Here is a 23,075-nt window from a genome sequence, read left to right as displayed (position 1 = left end):
TATATGCCAAGGCATCTGGCCATACTTGGCATTTTGATGGACTAAAAGGTAGAACTGAAAAAGTAACATTCCAAATTTTCTCCCACCAGAGCAAAATACAACAGTATTACTTTGAATCACATGTAACTGCCAACGCTCAACCACTTTTGACCTACAAAAATGACAATTTCATATGGTTCCGAATAACAGTATTATCTTCCTTGATGTAGAGCAATGCACATCCATCAATGCAGCCTCAGATTGCATTAGCTTTTTAGCAGCTGTGTAACACCACAGCTTCAGATTAGGTTTGAGGCCAAGTAAATCCCATAGGTCATTTTCCCATCAACTGCTGAGCTTGTGTAAAGAATTTTATAAAATTATATACTGTAGAAATTTACTTACCTGCCACTTGCTATTTTTTTTTCAAGGCAAGTCATTTAATCTCTTGGAATCCCAATGTATCTTTAATGGTATAATGCTTCCTAGGTATCAGATACTGTTATCAGTGGTTCCCATTTCATCGTCAGAACAAACATACAACATAAAATCATTATCATCCTCCCTCATGTTACAGATGGGGAAACAGAATCACTGAGAGATGCAGTGCATGGCTCTCAAACAAAGAAAAGTGTCTTTCTCAAAATGTTTAATGGGGACTACCAACGAATGTGGTATATTTCACTTTCTCCTCCCTATGTCTTCCCCAGTAAGTTCCTTTAATTGCTATATGCTACATGATGTTTATCTCTTGCATCTGGCATGGTTTTTTTTCTACCCTTCCATACTGTTCTCTCCTTCTGAAACACATTTAACTCTTTTGAAACTCCATTGAAATCACCTCTTCATTGTTAATATGGTATAAATATGCACCACCATCACCACCACCACCACCACCACCTCCCCGACACAAAATTCCTGGGTTGGAAACTTAATCTCCAATGCAGCAGTGCTGGAAGCTGGGACTTTCAGGAGATGATTAGGTAATGCTTTCACAAATCGATTAATGCCATCATCTCAGGGGAGGGTTCATTATGGAGTGAGTAGGTTCCTGTCATACGAATAAGTTCATGAGTTCATCCCTCCTATTCTCTTGCCCTTCTACCTTCCACCACTGGATAATGCAACATGAAGGCTCTCTCAAGATGTGGGCCTCTCAGCATTGATCCTGGATTTCCCAGCCTCTAGAAATAAAAGAAATAGTTTTTTCTTATAAATTACCCAGCCTGTGCTATTCTGTTATAGCAACACAAAACAAACTGGTGACTCTCCATCTCCATCTCCTACCCATTGTATACAATCCGGGTCCTATAGCTCATCATCTTCTCCATGTTTACTTTATTTTCAGTATCCAGTTTGAGTATGATTTCCTCTTACCAACTTTCTACTGCAACAAAATATCCTGTTTTCTTTGTTTAAGTTTAATAATATGCCACTTTTAAAAAATAAACTTCTTCCTACTTGAATTTCTTTCAGATTGAACTAAAGAAAGTCATAGTAAAAGTCCAAAATCTGATACAAAATGTCCTTCCATTTCTAAAACCAGACTGTAATGGTTGAGATCAGATTAGCAATGGTGCATAGTAGGCTGGCCTCATGGTTCTGGAGCCAGTCAGTCTGGGTTAGAATCTTCACTCTATCATTTACAAACAAGTAAATATGGTCAAATTACTTAACTTTTCTGTGTTTCTGTTTCCTCATTAATAAAATAAGGATTATCATAGTTTCCAACTCTTAAAGTTGTGGTAAAAACTAAATTAGTCAATATATGTTAAGGGCTTGAAATAGTAGTTAGCCATTACTATGATGAAAGAACTTGTAAATTATGCAAGAAACTTACATTTCACTGCTTAAGGAATAGGAAATTTTTCAAGCAAGGAGTTCAGCCTGTCCTTTACCACTCAATAAGAATGAGATCCTTGATTCAGTTCTGAAATATTTTCTATAGTTCTTTCTGACAAATCTCCTTATCTAATGAAGTTTCAAATTGCCCCATCATTAGGGAGTTGCATTGACCCAGATGCCCGGTTCCTTTCTTGGTTTCGGAAGTAATACCATGTTCTGAACACTCCTGGTATATTCTAAGCCTCCATGCAGCCTGGTAGCTCTGCCAGTCAGAAGTTCCCTATTGGACTGTCCCAGGCCTTTGAGAAAGAGAACTCAAGAGTGAATGATAAGAGACAGCGTGACCTTCAGGAGGAAAAGTCAAAGGAATGAAAAGAAAGATGAACAAGAGACAGACAGGAAAATGATGCAACAAGGAAGACAAAAGGCAACCTAAATCTGAATAAAGGGCAAGGCTTGTATGAGAGTTATTGTTTTGTTTTTATTCATGAAGGAGAATTCACAGTGCTGGGTAACTGACTCAATCACAAGTGGGGAGGAAGCGAGGACAACTATAAAAACTGGTTTTATATTTTGGTTGATGATGTTATTGACCATATTCTGTAGCAAACACGAAGCAGACATAGGGTAGGGAAGAGGAGCTGACTTTTGGATATTTAGAGTTCAAGGTAAATACCAAACAACAATACAGCAATGTGCAAAAGCAATTAGATATGATACTTTTGGATAGTAAATATCTCCCAAAGGCCCATAAATGAAAGGCTTGATCCCCAGGGTGGTGCTACTGGGAGGTGCTAGGGCCACTGAGGTGTAGCCTGGTGGAAGGTCTGGAATTCAATGGAGACATGCCACCTACTCCTGTCATGATGTAATCCCTCAATCAAAACAACAGGCATGGACTGGAACCTTTAAATCTATGAGCTAAATTGAATCTCTTCATAAATTAATTATTGCAGGTCTCCGTTAGAGTAACAGTAAATTGACTAATAAAAATTGGTAATAAGAAGTGGCATGATCTTTTTCACTACTACACATATGATGATGTAGAGAAGCCTTTGGAATTGGTTTACAGGAGAAATTTGGAAAAGTTTAAAGAAGCAAGCTAGAAAAGACCTAAAATGCAATAAGTGGTACTTCAGTGGGTGATTCAGACCAGAATGCTAATAGAGATGCAATAGTAAAGGCTATGCTGATGAGGTTTTAGATGGAAAAAAGGACTACACTGGAATTTGACCAAAGACTATTGTTGTTACGACATGACAAAGAATTTGGATGCTTTTTGTCCATGTCCATGTGGGAGGCTAAGTTTATGATGAACTAGTTTATCTGGCAGAGGAAATTTCAAGGCAATAAAGCATTAAAATTGCAGCATAGGTAGTAATGGGCTGCCGATAATCAAATTTAAAGTAAGAATCAGATACAAAGAGGAGCAGAGCAGAAAATTTTAGAAAATTTGCAGTTTGGCCAGAAAAGGAGACACATTTTAAAAAAACAGTGCCAGGATTAACACTGATAAAAAGAAGTCTCTGCACTGGGATAATAGGAAAGTGATAAAAAGAAGTCTCTGCACTGGGATAATAGGAAAGATCTTTAAGGGACATCTCAGAAATATGCAAGGCCATCCTAGGAATCACAGGCCCAAAGGCGCAGAAATGCAAATTTGTATTCAAATTTGTATTTTCTTTTAAGAAGAGAGTCCCTGGGCACCCTCTTCACCTAGGATCCACTAGGGAATCATTTCCTTATGGTTAGTCATCAGGTTGCTAAAAAGCCACTGCAATCATAGTACAAATAGGCCCAGGTACAGCTCAAGCTGGTGCAAAACCCTGATGTCACCTACACAAAGCTAGTTTTCCAGGTATGCAGAATGCAAACATAATGGAGTCAGAGAAGCTTCACCAAGACCTGAAATGAAAGCCTGAGGCAAGACAGTGTTCTGCAGGTTCAAAGTCCTATAAGCTGCGGTGACAGGGCAATGCATAGAACTGTAAGACAAAGATCAAGCTGTAACAGAGACCCCAGGAAGTTACTGATGCCAGCAACATGCAACATTCATCAGGGAAAGGAGCAGGCAGCAAGCAGAGCCAGCCCAAGACGGAATTTTTTAAGAGGAAAGGTTGGTTGTAGCCCACATGGACAGCAAGGCCATAGGGCAGGGGACTGACCAAGTCCTTGGGAGCCTATATCCTGCCACAAGCTGTGAGATGTGGAGATTTCAGATTTAATGTTTTTGCTCTGATAGGTTTCATTCAGTCTTGCTTAAGTACAATTTCTTTCTACTCTTCTATTCCTCCCTTTAGAGATGGGAATGTTTACCCTGTGCCACTCCAACCACTGTATCTTGGAAATATGTAACTTTCTTTATAATTAATTCCTTATAGGGCCCAAAGTGGAGTGTGCCTTATATCTCATAGGAGATTGGACTTAAACTTTTGAGAAATGGTGAAACAGAAATCTGCAAGGCCATACAGATTTTTGATTTTTTTTTTTTAATTCTTAGGGATGGACTAAATGCATTCTTCATTATAAGATGGACGTGAAGTTTAGCAGACCAGGGACAGGGATCTTAAAGTTCCCCCAAAGACCTATGTGTTAAAGGCTTGGTCCTCGGGATGGCCCAATTGGAAAATGGTGCAACTTTTGAGAAGCAGGGCCTAGTGGGAGGTATTTAGGTCAATGGTGGTTGAAGGGGATTGTGAAAGGCTTTCTTCTTCCTCTCTCTCTTTAGCTTCCTGGCAATGAGGTGAGCATTTTGCTCTATCATGTATCCCCCACATGATGTAATGCTTCATCCAAAGCCAAAGAGCCAACCAACCACAGACTGGAACTTCTAAAACTGTGAGACAAACTAATCACCTTCTTTCTATAAGTTGATCATCTCAGGTATTTATGATAGTGGTGAAAGCTGACTAACATAAGAATCTTGTGCTCAGTATCCCAATGGCTACCAAGTTATTACCAGTAGCAACAAGTTTTGAATTGTGTCTTCTACCCCAGTTATGACAATAAATTACAAAGATCTACTCTTACCCTCTACCTCACAATTGAGATGCACTGATAACATGGTTGATACAACGCAATCTGTGAGAACAAATAGCACAAATCTCTGTAGGAAAATCTACCCAGAAACAAACCCCATTAAAACAATGCACTCTCTTCCTGGAATAGCCAGAAACGACAGATACATGGAATGTCTCATGTTTTAACATGCACCCACCCTCCAGGGATCACCTTTCTATTCAAACTTGGAGACACACTAGAAAATAAATGAATGAAAATGATAGTTTAGCCTCTGCTTTTGCTTCATTAAATAGCATTAGTTGTATTAGGATACTAAGTGTCTACTTTATTTTTAAACAAATAACTGGCAATAGTCATGTGATATTTGATATCAAGCACTACACAAAACACTTTTATGTGGAATTTTATAAAAATCAGTTGACCTTTGAATGGGAGACTAAGTTAGCATACGAGGAATCATGTGAAGTAAACTATAATAAAACACTAGGCTTACGCAAGCCAAAGTCTCAGGTTTAGAATATTTCACAAGCTCATAAGTATGCTAAACAGTCATAAGCATTCAGTAATATTAAAAACTATGATGCAAAGATAGCTGTCATAAAATGAAAGACAAAATCTTTGGACTGAAAAGACTTAAAAACAGGGACGTTCTATTATGATTAAATTGTTAAAATATAGCTTATACTATATCTTCAAGAACAGTGATTTTTTAAAAATACTCTGTCTTACCTCTCTCCATTCTTTATTTCCAACTCCTTGTACATATAAAACACAAACTACAAAAGATAAAAAAAAATACATATATAAATTTCTCTTATAAACACCAGATGGGAATGCATAGAATTTCCTTTTCAATGGTCCAAAAGCTACAACACAATTAAAATGCCTAACTCCTAACCTTACCCTGGCAAGAAAATTACTAATCAATCATCAAATGATTAAAAATTATTTGAATGAATCAGAGAACAAACTATGTCAGACCTTTGGAATTTGATATGCATACAAACTTGACATGTAAAGAACACTATAATTATTTGCTAATAAAATATCTTTATTTCTATTACATACAGATGTAGGTAAATTTTCAAACTATAATTTAATAATTTGAAGTATAAGTCAAATTTCTTCTAAGATAATTAAAGTGCTCAAAGTCATCCTAAGAGGGACAAACTGGGACAAATCATAGTCTCCATTTAATAATTACAACATCTACCGTCAATATTTTTGAACAGGTAAGAAATTGTATCAATCAATAAAGAGAGTCCAAGAAAGGGAGTTTAAGGGCTTTGGGTAAAGATTAAGGGATAAAAAGAATCTCATCTACTCATAAAATAAACCCCAAGACTTTTTAATCCCCAAAATTCTAATACCTTTTCCCCAATGACCACTTCAAGAATATTCCAGCACCTGACAAAGACCTCTGTCCTGTAATTCACCACATTGTTCATACATTGCAGAGATGCAGAACTCCTGCACATGAATTTCTAAATATTACGAGATTTGGAAACACTAATTGATTTACTCACTTCTGCTGTTTTCTAATTCAAACTACCATTTTCATTTTGCAAGTTATTCGTAAATTTCAATCTCTTTACTTAGTAATCAAATTCAGCTCGTGCCAGCATTTCACTGGTTGGTATGCCTTTTATACCACTTCAATGATTTTTTTTAAAGAAATATTATTCTGTGACTTAAACTCTTTAAAACTTACAGCCTACTATGGCTATCTTTCAAATGGTATTTCTACCATGTGCCCATATCATGAAGTTTTAATTTCAAAGGAAACTGTCCTATGCTGGAGTTATCTGCATTTCCTTATTCTCAAAGTGCTAAGCCACTTCATCTTTAGCCACAGTTCTGCCCAGATAGATAAGCAAGCTTGGGACCATCTCCCTCTGGAACTATGAGTTTCATATAATTGTTGCAAAATCAAGTAAGCAAAATAAATAGAAGCAAGTTAATAAATACTTACTTGGATCAGATTTAGAAAATGTGTCTCTGTCAAGAAGATTTCTGTTGAATAAAACAGAAAATGTTAGATGGGTATAAGGCCAAAACATTTCCATTTATATTTATATAAATGTATGAAATGTTTATAAGTACATAAAATATGTGTATATACTTAGGTATATGTAACTAATTAAAAATGTGCTAGAGATCTGAATATCACTGCACAGGAAGCTGGGCAGGGCGTGGGTTTATTACCTCAGCCTTGCCTTGCAGTTAACTAACATGAACTCTTCACATACTAACATTAAAATCTCTTTGAGAGAAGTAACTGTTTCAGGTTTATTTCTAAATTTTCATTGAAAGTTTACATGCTCAGAAATACTTCCTGAATTGAAACATGGGTTATGAATCCTGCAAAACTGTTTGGAACTCAGAGCCCATGATCAGTTAGAACAAAGTAGAGAAGCACTGTCTCTTGCCATTTGTCACATCTACCCTGATGAGTTTTATGTTGCTATTACAGTTTGGAAATTTAATGTGAACATACAGACCTTGGATAAAGATTCTTTTCAATAAAGGAAAAGATTAAACAAGTAGACCAGACCATCATTATCAGTACCTTTTTTTTGGTATATATTATACATTTATGAAAGAATCGAAATCAGAAAAGTATATATTGAGGCATCCTGTTATCCTCAGTGGCAGTAACACAGCCCTATACCTTATGCTCATAAGAGTAACACAGGGCAATTAATAAAAACTTAAGATTGATATGTTATGATCAACAAGGGAAGCAGTTATTAAATTGAATTAGAAAAAAATCCCAACTAAAACTGACTTTTTTTTTTTAAAGGGACAATTTGAAGATACATCCTTTTTTGAAAAGGGGTTATTAATGGTGATGGCTTGAGGGTTCCAAAAGTTCAAATTTGTACTTCATATTCATCCTCCATTTATTGGTAATAATAGCTAAATTATATTTCTGTCTCTAATACTTTAATGAAAATGTCATGTGCAAGCTGTCTTATTCCTCCGCAGGACAACTGCTCCTGTGCATATATTTGTTGTGCCCTTGGTATTTGAACAGGCCTGTTTTTTTCACATCCATTTTTAATTCATTCAGGTTCTCAAACATGATTGCTTCCATGGAATCACTGGACACTAAGAAAATAAAAACATATTCAACAGAACAATGAAGCACAGATCATAAAATGAAATATGTTTTGAAATATTCCTGGAAAGAAAACATCAGATATATTTATATTTGGAATTACAAGAGATAAAAAAAATGACCACTAGTCAGAAATCAAATTAAAATAATCCTTTCTGTCCCCTAAGCAGACACCATGACTCCAGTAATGGTTGGCAAACAGTAAATTAAAACATTTCCATTTGAAAAATTACTGTGATATTATATTTACAAAGCTAGTTCTCCACTTGAGTGGAAATTCTCTAACCCTTCCTGTAGCTCCAGCTTTTGTTCATTAAGTATCCTAGGAAAATGTTAGTTAAGCACTTTCTTTCAAAGTACACAAAAATCAATAGAGCAAAATACTTCAGTGTGGTTCAGACCCTGTAACTATGATATATCCATACTTTAAGGAAAATAATGCAATTTCAGTGCCTTGGTTATGCAAAGATAGATTACATTGTTAATCATAAATATAAAATAAAGGATTTTTAGCAACAACAGATATTAATATCCTTAATGAAAAGACTTTCCTCATTACATTGTTTCTTCCCACAGTTATGATCCATCACACATAATGACAAGGCAAAAACAAAAAAAAAATGATGTGACAAGAAGTAAAACTCCATGAAATTTAACTTTACAATTGTTTGACCAAAACCAGGAGAGAAATGAAGAGAGAAAACCAGAATGAGAACAAATTCTTGAAAAAAATAAAAAGTTCTAGAAAAAACAGAGTGAAATAATAATGAAGGTAGAAATAATAGTGAGGTAGAAATAATACCTGAAAAAATGCATGATCAAAATTGTAAGTGAATTGCCCGACTTGTTCTAATAACCACTCACCCTCAAATTCCAATTAAAATTCCTGGTCTCTGGACTTAAAAGAAGATGATTAAAACAACACAACTAAAGCTGAGACCTGGACAATTAACTCTAACCAGTATCAGGAAATACTGGGCTAATGGAAAAGGCATATTTCATACATCTACAAGAAGACAGTAGATAAGTGAGAATTTAGTAAGATCTTTCTGAGAGCATCCAGGGGAAAGGATTCCCTGTCTGCCCTCTTTACTGTCCAGTCCTTGTGGCTATTAGTCCCAAACAGTAGAGCACCCAGCTATCTTCCCTGATGACAACAGTCAGTCAGCTCATGTGGTAAGCCTACCTCCTCCAATTAAATGCTCAACAAGCCACTTTCCTATTTTAAGAAATCTTCCTATACATTTTTTTTTTTTTTTTAGCCCAGAAAATTGTGCTGAGTGGAGAACATGAATGTCAGGAGTTTACTGTCCATTGGCATTCTGAGTCCCACACTTAACAGCCAGGAAGCCTCTTGAAATGGCACCTCAGGTTTCCTTTTTCGAACTGAAAAATAACAATTCTCTTTAAACTTCTGCACAATTCTGAAAGTATTTTTCAAACAAATATTGAATGACCAAGACCGAACAAAGCACTAGCAAACATATATATAAATATTACAGACACATTCCCTGATTTCAAAGAGCCTGAATTTTAGTGGGATAAGAAATTCACAGAAACAATTAAGTAGCAAAATTAGGTGGTACATAAAATAACAGTGTGTAATGGGGAGAAGGTATAGGAACCTAAAAACAGCCAAACTGATTCAGCTACAACAACAACAACAACAAAATCAGGTAGCGTGGATAGTTCTTATTCCAATCATTTTTTAAACCATACTATGAAAAAAAACACAGATATTTATACCTAATTAAAATAATCTAAACAAATACATAAGCTGCAATAAGTATTGTTTTAAAAGTCTCAAATATTCTTTTTTATTTATATATGATGAAGTTTTAATAATAGAAAATCAAACCCTCAAATTCCTCATACATAAAATGAACATTACAAAATGACCTATTTTAGGAATAGAGGTACTAAAAGTGACCTGTGGGTTCACCCAGTAGTTACAGGCCTCCTACTTCCTCTTTTCTGAAACCAACTAACAAGCATTCTTTTTTAAAAAAGAAACATTATCCTACCACAGATGTGACTTGGAAAAGAAAATCTACTTGGCATTTATATGAATTTCAAAGTTAATAGTTTCAGAGTATTAACAAGTGGAGTATCTGTGAACTCTTAAATTACTAGTTCAGAAAACCATATATTATACGTATTTTACAGAGTAAGTCCTCATATTGAAGGGAGGGAGTAAGTTCCAAAAAACAATGTCACTTGTGGCCAGCCAAGCTCCAACAACACATAGAGGACTTCACTGCTATAACTGGGTGGAACTGTTCCACTAAATTTTTTAATAGGAGTAGAAATATAGCTTATAAATACATACAAAGGATAAAAACCAATCTATTTAATTTCCTATGTAGATATAAATAGAGCTAATAAATATTTAGAGTCAACAATGCCTTATCACTTGATGAATATTTTCCAGCATAAATTTTCCACACGTTGACAGAGACCAACATCTCTGTATCATACAGTCTTTCCTGCGAATTGTCCTGTACCAATAAGCAGAACAAATCTGGGCTTAATTAAAATTTGAAAATTATTAAGAGCCTTCATTTGCTATTTTTCAGTGTACTGTCTGGACCACTGGCAGCTTGCAAAGTCTTTCCCAAATATTGCTAAGGCTCGCTCAGAAACTAGCAAAAGCTCAAACATAAGCAGAAGCCAAACACCTGCTGCATAAATGAAGAATCTTCTTATCTAATCAGAAGCATCAACTTTTTTCACATTAGTTATGGTGAGGTGTTTTATTATGGGAAGTGGAGTAGAAGAGGACAGTGCTATTTGGGGCCTTTGCCCTAATAAGTAATCCATTAACTGAAAACACATGACAGCGGCAGTGTCATTGGAATTATAAAGGAGCCCCATGTCACTAGGCCATCCCTGTTGTTCTTATTTGGGGTATTATACTACCTCATGGTCTAGAATTAGGAAGTTGTTATTTATTTATGGACAAGGAAATCAAAATATTTATTGAGTAATTGAAAGAAAATTTACTTAGTCTTTAGGAATGATTTGAAAGTAACATTTACATTGTCTGATTCATTTATTCATTATTTTACTCACTGAACAAACATTATCTCTGGACATTCAGCATACATATTTAAGAAAAAAATATATTTTTTTCCAAACTGTAACTGTTATGGCAAAAGGAGACAGACTGTTCAGAGGCAAAAGTAGGTTTAGAAATGGAAAAAAAATAATGAAGTATTTTGAAACTGAAATTTGCTCAAAAGCCAAACCCAGCTAGAATCTAATAAGATACCAAGTAATTTTGAAAGATAGGGTCATTGGAAAGTACTTAACAAGATTATTCAGCTTTCAAGAAAGTAGGAACAGACTTTTAGATTTGAAGTTGCACAAATAGACCAAAAAATTTGTCTCAACAGTTTCCTCTGAAAGCCTGAGCATACAGGTAGAACTTTATCATAAATGACAGAAACTACTCCACACACACTGGGAATAATGGAAACTTTATTTTGCAGTTTTTGCTGAAATTGGTTATTCCAAACATTTATCTATTAGTGTTGCTGAGCTGAAAAGGCCAGTGATAAAAATACAGTTTCAACTTCTGCATCAGCAAAGTTTAGTTTAGATACTAAAAGAAATTTGAGGGGAAGACAATTAGCAGTAAACGTTTTTAGTTTTTCTTATGAGGCATTCGATGGTGATTGATACTCTTGGAAATTACTTCAAAGAAGCCCAGCCCTGTCACAATCTGACAATTTGCTCTGGTTAACCTGAAATAAACAGAACCTAATGATCTGAAGAAATGTGGGGTTACTTGAGGGTGATGTCGTTTCCAGAAAACGGTATAGCATGCAATCCCTGATTTCAGCTGGGGAAAAGAAATACAACATTTGTATTTAAAAAAAAAATGGATAGAAAAAAAGACAGAGTGCAGTATGGGCCTTCTTAAAAACCTAAAACTCAGGTATGAAATTTAGTTCACTATCTCTCCCCAATCTCTCGGCTCCTATATTTCCTATCCTGGTGAATGGCAACTGAGGAAGGTGAAATAAGAGCCACATGAACATGACAAGTTCCAATTGCAAGAACCTATGTATGTGACCTTATTTGGGAAAAGGAAAAAAGCCTCTGTAGAGGTGACTCTACTATGAATCTAGAGATAAGGAAATTATCCTGGGTTCTCTGGGTGGGTCATAAATGCAATCACATGCATTCCTATAAGAAGAAAGTGCAGGGAGATTTGACACCCACAGAGGAGTCAGAATGGAAATGGGAACCGAGCAGAGAGACCTGCAGCCTTGTAAGAGTGTTATGGTCACAGACCAAGGTATGCCAACAGCCCTCCATTGGAGAGTGATCCTGCTAACACCTTGAGTTCAACCCACTGACTGATTTAGGAATTCTGGTCTCCAGAGCTGTGAAAAAAAAAAAAATTGTTTCCTTTAAACTAACAACTTTGTGATGTTTTGTTACAACAGCCACAAGAAACTAATAGCAAAACACTGTCCATACACTTTTCCAAGTAAGACTCCAGGGTCACCTTCCTTTTTTCCTCTCCTTTAAACCTAAAGCTTCTACCACCATGATGTGTGCTTCCATAACCAGCTATTTTCCCAGCCTAAGATTTCTTAATGGGTTGTCTCCCATCTTCCAACTCTTTCACTAAGATGCCTCCTAGAGATACTTCTCCACAGAAAATACCTAAATAGATGGCTCCCTTGCAAAAAACAAAATTCATTTCCTAACAGAAATTCTGAATTTCATTTTTAATTAAGTACTAGAGACTGAACCCAGAGGATTCTACCACCAACCTATCCTCAACCCTTTTTATTTTTATTTGAGACAGTGTCTTATTAAGTTGCCAAGGCTGGCCTTGAACCTGTGATCTTCCTGCTCAGCCTCCTGAGTAGCTGGGACTTGTGATGTATGCCATCATGCCTGGCCCAAACTCTTTACATAGCACTAGCCACATTCTGACAAATATAAACCTGGCTGTGTCTCCGGGGGCACCTCTATACATGTATTTCATAGACTCTTCTTCAGACATTTCAGAATTTCTGCATCCCCTAAACTACCTATCCACAGCACTCTCTTCCCCAGAAATTTCCACACCAACATCTTTCAAACTCTCCCACAGCTATCATCTAGGCATGGAGAACTGATCGTTCCCTCCAATGTGCCCCACTTCACTCAAAATGAACCTATATCACAAATTCCACACCTACTATTTATTCACTGACCCAGTTCCAGGCTCTGAGCTCAGCACTTTAAATAAACCATTTCATCTAATCCTCACCATAGTCCCAACAAGTAGTGATTATTGGCAAAAATCCATTTTCCAGATGAGATTACAAAATTCAGAGATGTTAAATAAAGTGGTCAAAGCCACAGAAGTGCTTAAGATACATTTTTTATAATTAAAAATAAAACTTTCATCTTATTTTTTGATATTCAATGTTTGTATTGATTATATTAACTATGGGTTGCTATCATTGACAAGAAAATTAAATGACAGGTAAATGACGTTAACATTTGGCATCATTTTGGATGTTCTAGAGAGTAAGCTATAAAATGACAAGAGTAGTAGAAAGAGGAAAAATTAGTTTTACTTGTAGAAGATTTAATTTTTCATAGAGAAAAACAAGAGAATTAACTAATAAAAGCTTCTAAAATTAATAGATAATTCAGTAAAGTGATTGGAAGCAGGGGGAAAAGGTGAAGGTCAACTCTGGGTTATCAACTGTTAATAATTCTTTTATCCAATTCAGGCTTTTCAATAACGATCTGCTGCCTTCCCTTGCTGAAGTATGTGAGGGTTAGGCAGCTCTCTTTCACTATAACTGCACTCCCAAAGCAAATCTCAGACCAAATGTACCAAAGAGACAAACATTCATTAGCAAGCAGGACCCACAACAGTCACACAATATGCTCTCTGAGTTTAATCAACTTTCAGCTCGGTCTTTGCAGGCACTCCAAACAGCACTTTCAAGCAGATGTGACTATGGTCTGTTGTCATAATTCATCTGAGCTTCTGGAATTATCAGTGTAGATAATTCCCTAAACATTCTGTACCCAGGACTTCAGGAGTCTTTAAGCCCAGAGGAACATTCTAAAGGCATAAGCAAGGGCTCACTAGGCATGTGTGACCTGTTCTCTCTGGCAATATAGTCACAATCAAGGATGGACCACAAATGCAACAGTGATCCCATGAGACCATAATGTAGCTGAAAAACTCATATCACCTAATGATGTCACCGTCATTCCAACATCACAGACCAACACTTAACTCATATTTGTGGTGATGCTGGTGTAAACAAACCTACCGTGCTGCCAGTTGTATAAGTGTAGAACACATAGAATTATGTATATTATATAATATTTGATAATGACAATATATGACTTACTGGTTTATGCATTTACTATACTAATCAGGGTTATTTTAGAGTATACTTCTTTTAGTTATATACAAGAAAGGTTACTGTAATTAGGCCAGCAGCAGACTGACACATCTCATATTTACATCCCCTTTTGACTGCTGCACCATTTTATCTTATGCCTGATTTGTGTTTTGCTCATCATGGGTATAAGTGTGTGTGCGTGTGTGTGTGTGTGTGTGTGTGTGTGTGTATTTACCATATAGCCTAGGTGTATAGTACGCTGTACCATCATGATTCATGTAGATAAAATCTGTGATATTTGCACACTGACAAAATTGCCTGAGAATGCATTTCTCAGAATATATCTCCACATATCTGTTGTTAAGCAATCTTTTTTCATAACAGCATTATTCAGATATAATTCTTGTACTATGAAATTTGTCCTTTCAAAATGTACAATTTAGTTTATGGCATGTTCATAGAACTGTGCAACTATCACCTCTATTTAGTTTTCAAACATTTTCACCTCTTTCCTCTATGCCTCCCACCAAAAAACCCTGTGCCTGTTAATAATCATAGCCTATTCCATTTTCCAGTTTCTGGTAATCATTCATTTGTCTTCCTTTATTTCCTATTTGTAAACATTTCATACAAATGGCATCATTCAATATGTGATTTTTTATGACTGCCTTCTTTCACTAGTCATAAAAGTTATGACTTTTCCATGGTATAGCATGAATCAGTACTTCATTACCTTTTATGGGCACACAATATTCCATTGCCTAGTTAAACCACATATTTTTCATCAGTTGTTAGGCACGTGGGTTGTTTCCATATTTTTTGCTATTACAGATAATGCTGATGTGAACATTTGTATACAAGTTTTTGTGCAGACATATGTTCATTTCTGTTGGGTATATACCCAGCAGTGGAAGGTTGAGCCTTTTAGTAATTACACTTATCACATTTGGAGGACCTGCCATACCATTCTCCCAAGTGGTTGCATTATTTTATATTCTTACCATCAATGGATGAGGGTTTTAATTTCTCCGAATTCTCTCCAAAACTTATTATTGCCTGTCTTTTGTATTATAACTATATGTTGTATGAAGCAACTAATCCATACATCTGATTACCAGAAAAAAAGGGAAAAAAACATTTCTGACATCCATAATAATTACAACACAGGTTGGTGCTTATTAACCATTGATGGTGTAGTAAGTAGTCCAGAGCATATGAACTTATGATTAAACTTCAAATACTATCTCACCACATCCAGATTATGCTGATTAAAATGATTCAGATTTAACTTTACAGCCTAAAACACACATTTATGACACTGCCTTTGCTAAAATATTTGAGAGTAAATAGCAAAAAAAATATATTATCTACCAGAAGTAACTGGACATGATGGGAAGAAAATAAAACATGTTCCCATTTTTGAAATCTTGGCATGAAGATTGTCTTATAAGCTTCACATAAAGCCCAGAGGAAAGACTAACTAGTGCATTTTAAAATTCTGTACAAAAATGATTCAATAATTAAAGTTAAAATAAAACATCTGCTACATATATCATAGCTAAAATGTTATGGCTATAAAAATACGAATCATTCTCTAAATTACCAAGGAAAAAATATAAGCACCCCATAAGAAAACATCTGGCTAAAGAAGTTAACAAGGCATTGTATTTTATGAAAGTAAAAATATAGTTGGTCTTTGAGCACATTCAAAGAAATTCATCCTCAATAATGAGCATCGACTTGCAAATAAATAAAAAGCTAGTTTTCTCCTATGAAACAAATATTAGCTACTCAGTAGCAAATGACATATTAGGGCTCATTTAGTTGTGACAAAAAAAAAAGAGAAATCTATGATGAAAATCCATGCAGCTGATCCTATGAGAATAGCTAAAACAAGGACAGAAACAGCAAAACTTTTTCTGTGAGCATCTGTTATCAGCCTTTTTTTTTTTAACTGTTTCTTCTACTTCTCTTGTCCACGTGGAAGGAAACATAGATTCCTAGAGACCTTAAACTTTACATTTTATACTTCTGGCACCCTAGAAGGGCTGCCATCTTTTTCTTCATTACAGTCACCAAACCTCATGTATTTATCCCCAGCTGGCAGGATGCCTACCTCTGAGACAACCAACTGTGGCTGGATGTGTATAAATTAAGTCATACACTGTGATCATGGACAAGGGTCACACTCATTCAAGCACAGTCCCTCTTTCTTTCAACACATATTAACTGAACATCTAATACATAAGAACCACTGTTCTAGGAAGTAGGCATAGAATGGTATAAGAGAACAGTGAAAGTCTGATATTGAGTTCAGTTCCCAGGAGAGAGGAAAGATGCAACTCATAGAGAGGTGGCACCACTTGCATTTCTATTAGTGTTAAGAACAGAGGAGACATTAAAATCTAGCAGTGTAAAAGTGCCTGAGAGGTTCGTTTCAGGGAAGGCCTCCCTGACACAACATTTGAACTGAGAAAGTAAAAAGAGGCAAGCATGGGAAGATCTGGTCATGTAGTGCGCTAGGCCGACAGTATAAGTGCAAAGGACATGAGACAGAAGAAGAAAGTGAGGGTGAGATGAGGTGAAGAAGAGGCAGAGAGAGAGCTCACCCCTGTGGCCACAGTAATGTACGATTTCATGGTGTATGTTGTTGTGAATGTTGTTAGAAAGTTACTGTCCTGAAAAAGAAGGCTTACATAGTTTTAAACAAATATCCAGTTTACTAAGACTGGAGAGTCTGTGGGGAAACTGAAATTCTCATAAAACAAGGTAGAAATCAATCCATCTTGATGTATTTTCCAAAGCTTTAACATGTTCGTCAAAATAGTAAGTGTGCATTCCTTGTGATATGACAATCTATTTTCTGGAAATAGAGTCAAGTGCAGAAGTAAATAATATATATACACAATGACATTCTTTTCACTTATATAGTTACATACTATATACTTATAATTCTTAAAAACTTGGGTAAAACTAGCTGGGTGTGGTGAGGCACACCTAAAATCCCAGCTGCTTGGGAGGCTGAGGCAGGAGGATCATGAGTTCAAAGCCAGCCTCAGCAAAAGCGAGGCACTAAGCAACTCAGTGAGACCCTGTCTCTGGGCATCCCTAGATGTGGCTTAGTGGTCGAGTGCTCCTGAGTTCAATCCCCAGTACAAAAAAAAAAAAAAAAAAAGAGGGTAAAACTAACCAGTCATAAAACGAAGATTGGTTAAAAGATTGGATTCCAAAAAAAATTAATGTCCTGAAACATTTTAGTGAAAATTTAGCATTGAAGAGGAAGCATAGTGCAATTATTATAATCACAGTCTTTGGAATCACTAATTCTTCTGCTCAGTACCATGTAAACTAAATTCTCTATGTTTGACTTTATTTTCTGTTAAAAAAAAAATAAGTGATAATAGAATCTGCCTCATAGAGTTGTCCAAGGAGTAAATGAGTTAGTCAAAAATGTCCTTAGAATATACTAGCATACAGTAAAACTAGAAAAAGCAACTAGGGGGGAAAGTAAACACAATAATATCGAGGCTGACGTGGCCTGTGGCTTGCAGGGTTGGTAGGTAATGATGTCCCTTCAAGGCCAAAGAGCCTCCTGGAAAAAAAGAAAGATTATGATATGGTACTCCTGGACAGCTGGGGTTGGATGGGAAGAAAATACATGGGAGCCCCTGCCTGGATTCTGTCTCTTAGAGTCAGTGGAGATCCTATTGGAAACCCAGATTCAAAGACAAGGCATTGACCCAGACAACCTGAACCCTGGAGCTGTGTAGTTTGTGCCACAGAGAAAAAAAAAATCTGTGCATATATGGATTTGCAGAACTAAGGACGTTTAGAGAATTTTGACAAAGGGGGACTTGTGGTTAAAATGATCCTGGAGAGATCAAACAGAACCACAAAGATCTGGTAAATCAAGGGAGCTAGGCACCAAGAGGCAATGAGCATGTACCAGGCTCTGCAACAATGGGGCAACACTGCCACTTTCCAGGGTCCCTCTCAGCAGCAGCAAAGGCTCCCTGGAGGCAGAGAGAAGAAAAGAGCGTGGGTCATTCACTTGATAAAGTGACCTATTCACAGCACAGGTCATTCACTTGATAAGGTGCTCTCTAGGCAGAGGGTACCAGCTGCTAAGAGGAAACCACACACAGGTGTTATTATCTGGAGTAGAATTATTTTTTAAAAGTTGGACTTTCATCTTAGCTAAGTGGTCATCACATGGATTTCAATGGAAATGTGCCTTACATGCAAATCAATAAATGCAGAGAGAGAGGTCTAGCTGGCATGACTTATTTATTAATGGGTGGGGAAGTTGGACAGATTTGTATTTTCTCTTTTGCTCTTTTCAACAGCTTGGGTTGGTTTTCCATGTATTTTTATAATGATCATATAGCCCTTTTATAAACATTGTTAGATTTTTAGATTTCTTTAGAGAGCCTTCCCCATCTTCATGATGTAATTCACTGATTTCCAACTATTTCAGTTGAATGCCAATATAAAAATTAAGAGTTTCTTGCCAAGTGACATTGAACTTTCAAAACATTTTATTGACATTGTATCATACAATCCTCAAAGCAACTATGAGAAACAGCTTCTATTCCTATTCATAAACAAAAGAACAGAGATTAATCTATCTGTATTGTCATAGTTGGTAATGAATGGAGCTGCAGTTTAAAACCAGATCTCTCTAGCTCTTAACTTTCACTCTGCTCCTTAATACACTCACCTAATTATGTTACACACTTGAATTTCATATCACCATTTTTCCCAATTCCTCTTCCTGACACTCTGCAAATAGTAACAATATTTCAACTCATTACTAACAGCTAAGTGGGCAAGGAGTTTCCACATATTTTAGACAATTGGCTAGATTAGTAGTCTTTCAGCATTTATTTCTCCTAGAGTCAATGCATGAAGCATGTGTGGTCCAAGAAGTGAGTGTTCACGATTGTGCCATGTCTGCAAATCACCAGGAAGGAGAAAGCTGAAGGCTAGAATACTTTAACCAACATCAGCTCAGCTGTTTCTGCCTTGATCTAGGCACTCCTCAAATATGATAAACCTATGTCCACGTCTCCTAACTGTTTGTTCTTTATCCATAAACTGTTGAGCAACATAAAGTTGAAATCCTCATTGATCTTCAGATTCAACATGATAACGCTTCAAAAGAAAATCTTTATATTCCAGATTGCCTTGTGTAAGCCATCTTTAAGTTTCGCCCATCAATATGTACACTATGCCAGTGAGAACAATAATATGCCTAGAAAGGTAAAGGTAGATTTGCAAGGGTGTTTCTCTCTTCTGTAACTTGCTTAAATCACTAAATAATTCAAATGTTCCTAACAGCAATCTGAGCTTTGCAGATTCAACAACAGAGTTCAAACTGAAGGAATTAATTTGGAACGAGAATTTGCATGTAAGCATAAAGACCCACTGATATAGGAAGCCTGAAAATAATTCCCTAATATGCATCTGTTATATGCATCACAAGTGTTTAGAAATGTGTCCCCGACTCAAAAGCACTCATCTAGCTACAATAAATAAACAACAAAAAACAACAATAATTGCAACTACAAACCTAAGCTACATATACCTCTACAAACCCTAAAAAACAACAGAATGAATCCAGCATAAGCAATTGCTTAGCCAAGTCGTATTGGTTCTACTTTTTACAGCTGATTTTTTTTAACTCAATTGATGCCATACATGATTCACATTCATCTGAGATGATCTCCTCTCCTTTCTTCAACTATACATTGAATGAATAATTACTAAGCACTTTGAACATATAAAGGTATTGGACCAAAATCTAAGTAATACACAGTATCTGCTCTATGAGAATTTATGGTTTAATAGCTGTCTGATACTCTTCCAAATGTTTACTCAACAAGCACTATGTTACTGAGCGCCAGAGCGGGGAAAAAAAGTTTTGGTGTTGGAGATTGTGATATGAACACATGAGCTCCTGGCCCTAGGTTATTTATATTTCATAAGGATTTGTTTAAAAAAAATATGTGCAGTAAAATGTGGGATCCTAAAACAATTTGTTACAGATTAGAGAAAGAGAAAGAAAGGAGTAGTCAATTCTATTTAAAGGTTCAGAAAACGTCCTCACAATGAGAGGAATATCATTGTGTACCACTGATGGACTCCCTCGGGTGAGATGAGGGAGTCTCCTACAAGAGACAACACATGTATTCGTCACAGGTGCTCTCAGGAAACACAAGCAGCCTCAAGTGGCTCAAAGTTAAGGACAGAGTTTGGAGGGAACAATGCAGAGGAGGAGGGTGGTAGGACATGGAGAGAAAGAGATTAAGCTGAAAAGTTAGGTCAGGATTCCAAAGATCCTTATTACATAGGCAATTAAAGAGTTCTCAAAAAGCGAGCCATAGTATAATGGTAATTGTTCCTTTTAACTGGGCCCTACCAGCCCAAACTGCAGAACTGATGACAAGGAGGAGAGGGTGACCAGACAAGATGTGAGTTTGAAAGAGTCAAGGAACATGTACTCGGTTCTCTCTAAGTGTCAGTCTGGCTTGAACCAGTCAGGACAATAGTCAGCCATGTTAAAGGGATATAAGGAAGCAGAAGAGACAGGCAGTAAGGGCTTGAGGCTCAACTGACAGGAGTTTACTAGAGAGTCAGAACATAGAGAAAATGGTGGAAAGAACTTAGTTCTTTGCAGAGAAGTGAACTAAAATTTTTCAGAGCACTCCTATGTAGTCTGAAAAACCTTTGAGGCAATTCTAATGATACCCCAATTGAGAAGAGATGGTTTAGACCATGCCCCCAAATAAAAAAGATACAACCACACAATAATTGCATTTTTAAAAATCAGGGAGTGTCCTAGGCGGGCTGGGGTTTGCTCATCATCACTACCATGTATTAAACTAATTCACCTATTCGTCACTCTCATCAAAACAACCATTAGTGAGGTTAGTGCCTCTGAGAAGACTTGATCTAATCAGGCATGACAACATGTTAGGCTAAATATAATCAATTGAGCACTTAGGTTCTTCAGCTGTGTTAGAAGCACTTAGGAAATTACTCAGACAATCCCACAAAACTTTAGAGCCAGACAAGTGTGAGAAATGACATGATTTATAGGTAGTGACTTGATTAAGTAAAACTCATCCATTTTTAACTTGTGCCCATGAAAACAGTTTCTTTTATATTGTTTCCTTCCATCTTGCCATTCTTGAGACTTTATTTTGTTCTTGAATTGGACTTTTTGAAAATTCTGTTTTGTATTGTTTGGTACAAAACTACAATTGTTGGAGCAAATACCAAGGGTCTGGAAGAGAGAACATCAGTATATAAATATCCTATTGCTCCCTCAAGAGGCCAGACCACCAAGCAGCTCTCTGTACTGTAGATTATACCCAAGTAACACCATCACACACTGCAGCATCTCATCAGCTCACCAAATAAGTTATTCAAAATATTTTTCCCAAAATAGAATCTTTCTTGGTTGAAATATATGTGTAACCATTTTCTTACTTAGATATGCTCTATGAGTAAAGTAAAGTGATTATGTTTTATTTAATTGTACTAGTAAAAATCAGTCATTTTATTACCCTTCCATATAAACCATCTTCAAGAGTGTAAACGTACTCAAGTTCTGGTTATAATGAATGTTCAGATTTCATTTGTATTTTCAATACAATAAAAGTGTCAAATATTTATTTTTTTTATTTTTTTAAATATTTATTTTTTTAGTTGTAGTTGTACACAATGCCTTTATTTCATTTATAAATTTTTATGTAGTGCTGAGGATCGAACCCAGGGTCTCACACATGCAAGCAAGCACCCTACCACTGAGCCATAACCCCAGTCCCAACTGGCAAACTTTTATTGTATTGAAAATATTTTATGTGAAAAGCACAAAGCTAGATTTTATAATAATATCAAAACAGGTACTTTTACAGTTGGTTGAGGATATAGACATGCAAAAATCTGAATGATTTTAAGTATGAATTGAATTAAAGTACAAGAAATGTAGTGTGAGAACTAATTAATTCCATTTGCAAGAATCGAGTAAAACATGAGTTCTTTCTAGGTCAACCTTGAAAGCCAACCGCAAATAGACAGAAACAGGCAAAGGCTTTCAGACGGTAAGACAGTATCAAATATGTTGGGAAGTGAATATAAATAAGAAATTTGTCCAGTTGTGGTAGTGCATGCCTATAATCCCAGTAATTTAGGAGACTAAGGCAGGAGGATCGCAAGTTCCAGACCAACCTGAGCAACTTGGTGAGACCCTGTCTCTAAATAAAAAAGGCTGGATGCTCAGTAGTATAGCAACCCTGGGTTCAACCCTAAGTACTGGACGGATAAATAAATAAATGTGGCCAATAGCAAATACTTCACTTTGACTCAAATGTCCAATGTCTAGGAGAGAATGGAAATGCCTGGCTGGCAGGATGAGGAAGTACCCTGAATACCATGGAGAGTGCTTGGACTTTATTCAGTAAACAAAGAGAAATACTGTATGTTTCTGCAAAAGAAAAATCAGACAACTCAACCTTTGTTTGGGAAACCACACAACATGTGAAGAATGAAACAAGTTAATTCTAGAATCCGAAAGGATAATTCCAAGAACATTTTAATTGTCTGGGGTAAAGTGACTATGTATTGAACCAGCATGGTAGCAGCAGAAATGAAAAGGGGGTGAGACACAGGAAAGTCTCAGTGACTGACAAAGTGATTTAACAAAAACATGCTGAATGAGATTTCATCTC

At 36.3% G+C, this 23,075-nt stretch overlaps 1 protein-coding gene across 1 annotated transcript in view; it reads right to left on the bottom strand.

Moving 5' to 3' along the window:
* Cpne8 (copine 8) overlaps positions 1-23,075 on the bottom strand; it is a 194,985-nt gene that overhangs the window by 160,042 nt on the left and 11,868 nt on the right. Inside the window, exons 2-3 of the mRNA XM_026393935.2 lie at positions 6,818-6,858; positions 5,575-5,621 (exon numbers count right to left, since the gene is read on the bottom strand). Of these exons, the coding sequence (XP_026249720.1) occupies positions 5,575-5,621; positions 6,818-6,858 (88 nt within the window). The remainder of the gene's footprint in view (positions 1-5,574; positions 5,622-6,817; positions 6,859-23,075) is intronic.

Source organism: Urocitellus parryii, chromosome 5 (assembly GCF_045843805.1).
Source record: "Urocitellus parryii isolate mUroPar1 chromosome 5, mUroPar1.hap1, whole genome shotgun sequence".
Lineage (NCBI taxonomy): Eukaryota > Metazoa > Chordata > Mammalia > Rodentia > Sciuridae > Urocitellus > Urocitellus parryii.
The sequence above is the reverse complement of the archived record's forward strand: the minus strand, read 5'-3'. Positions and strand labels throughout refer to the sequence as shown.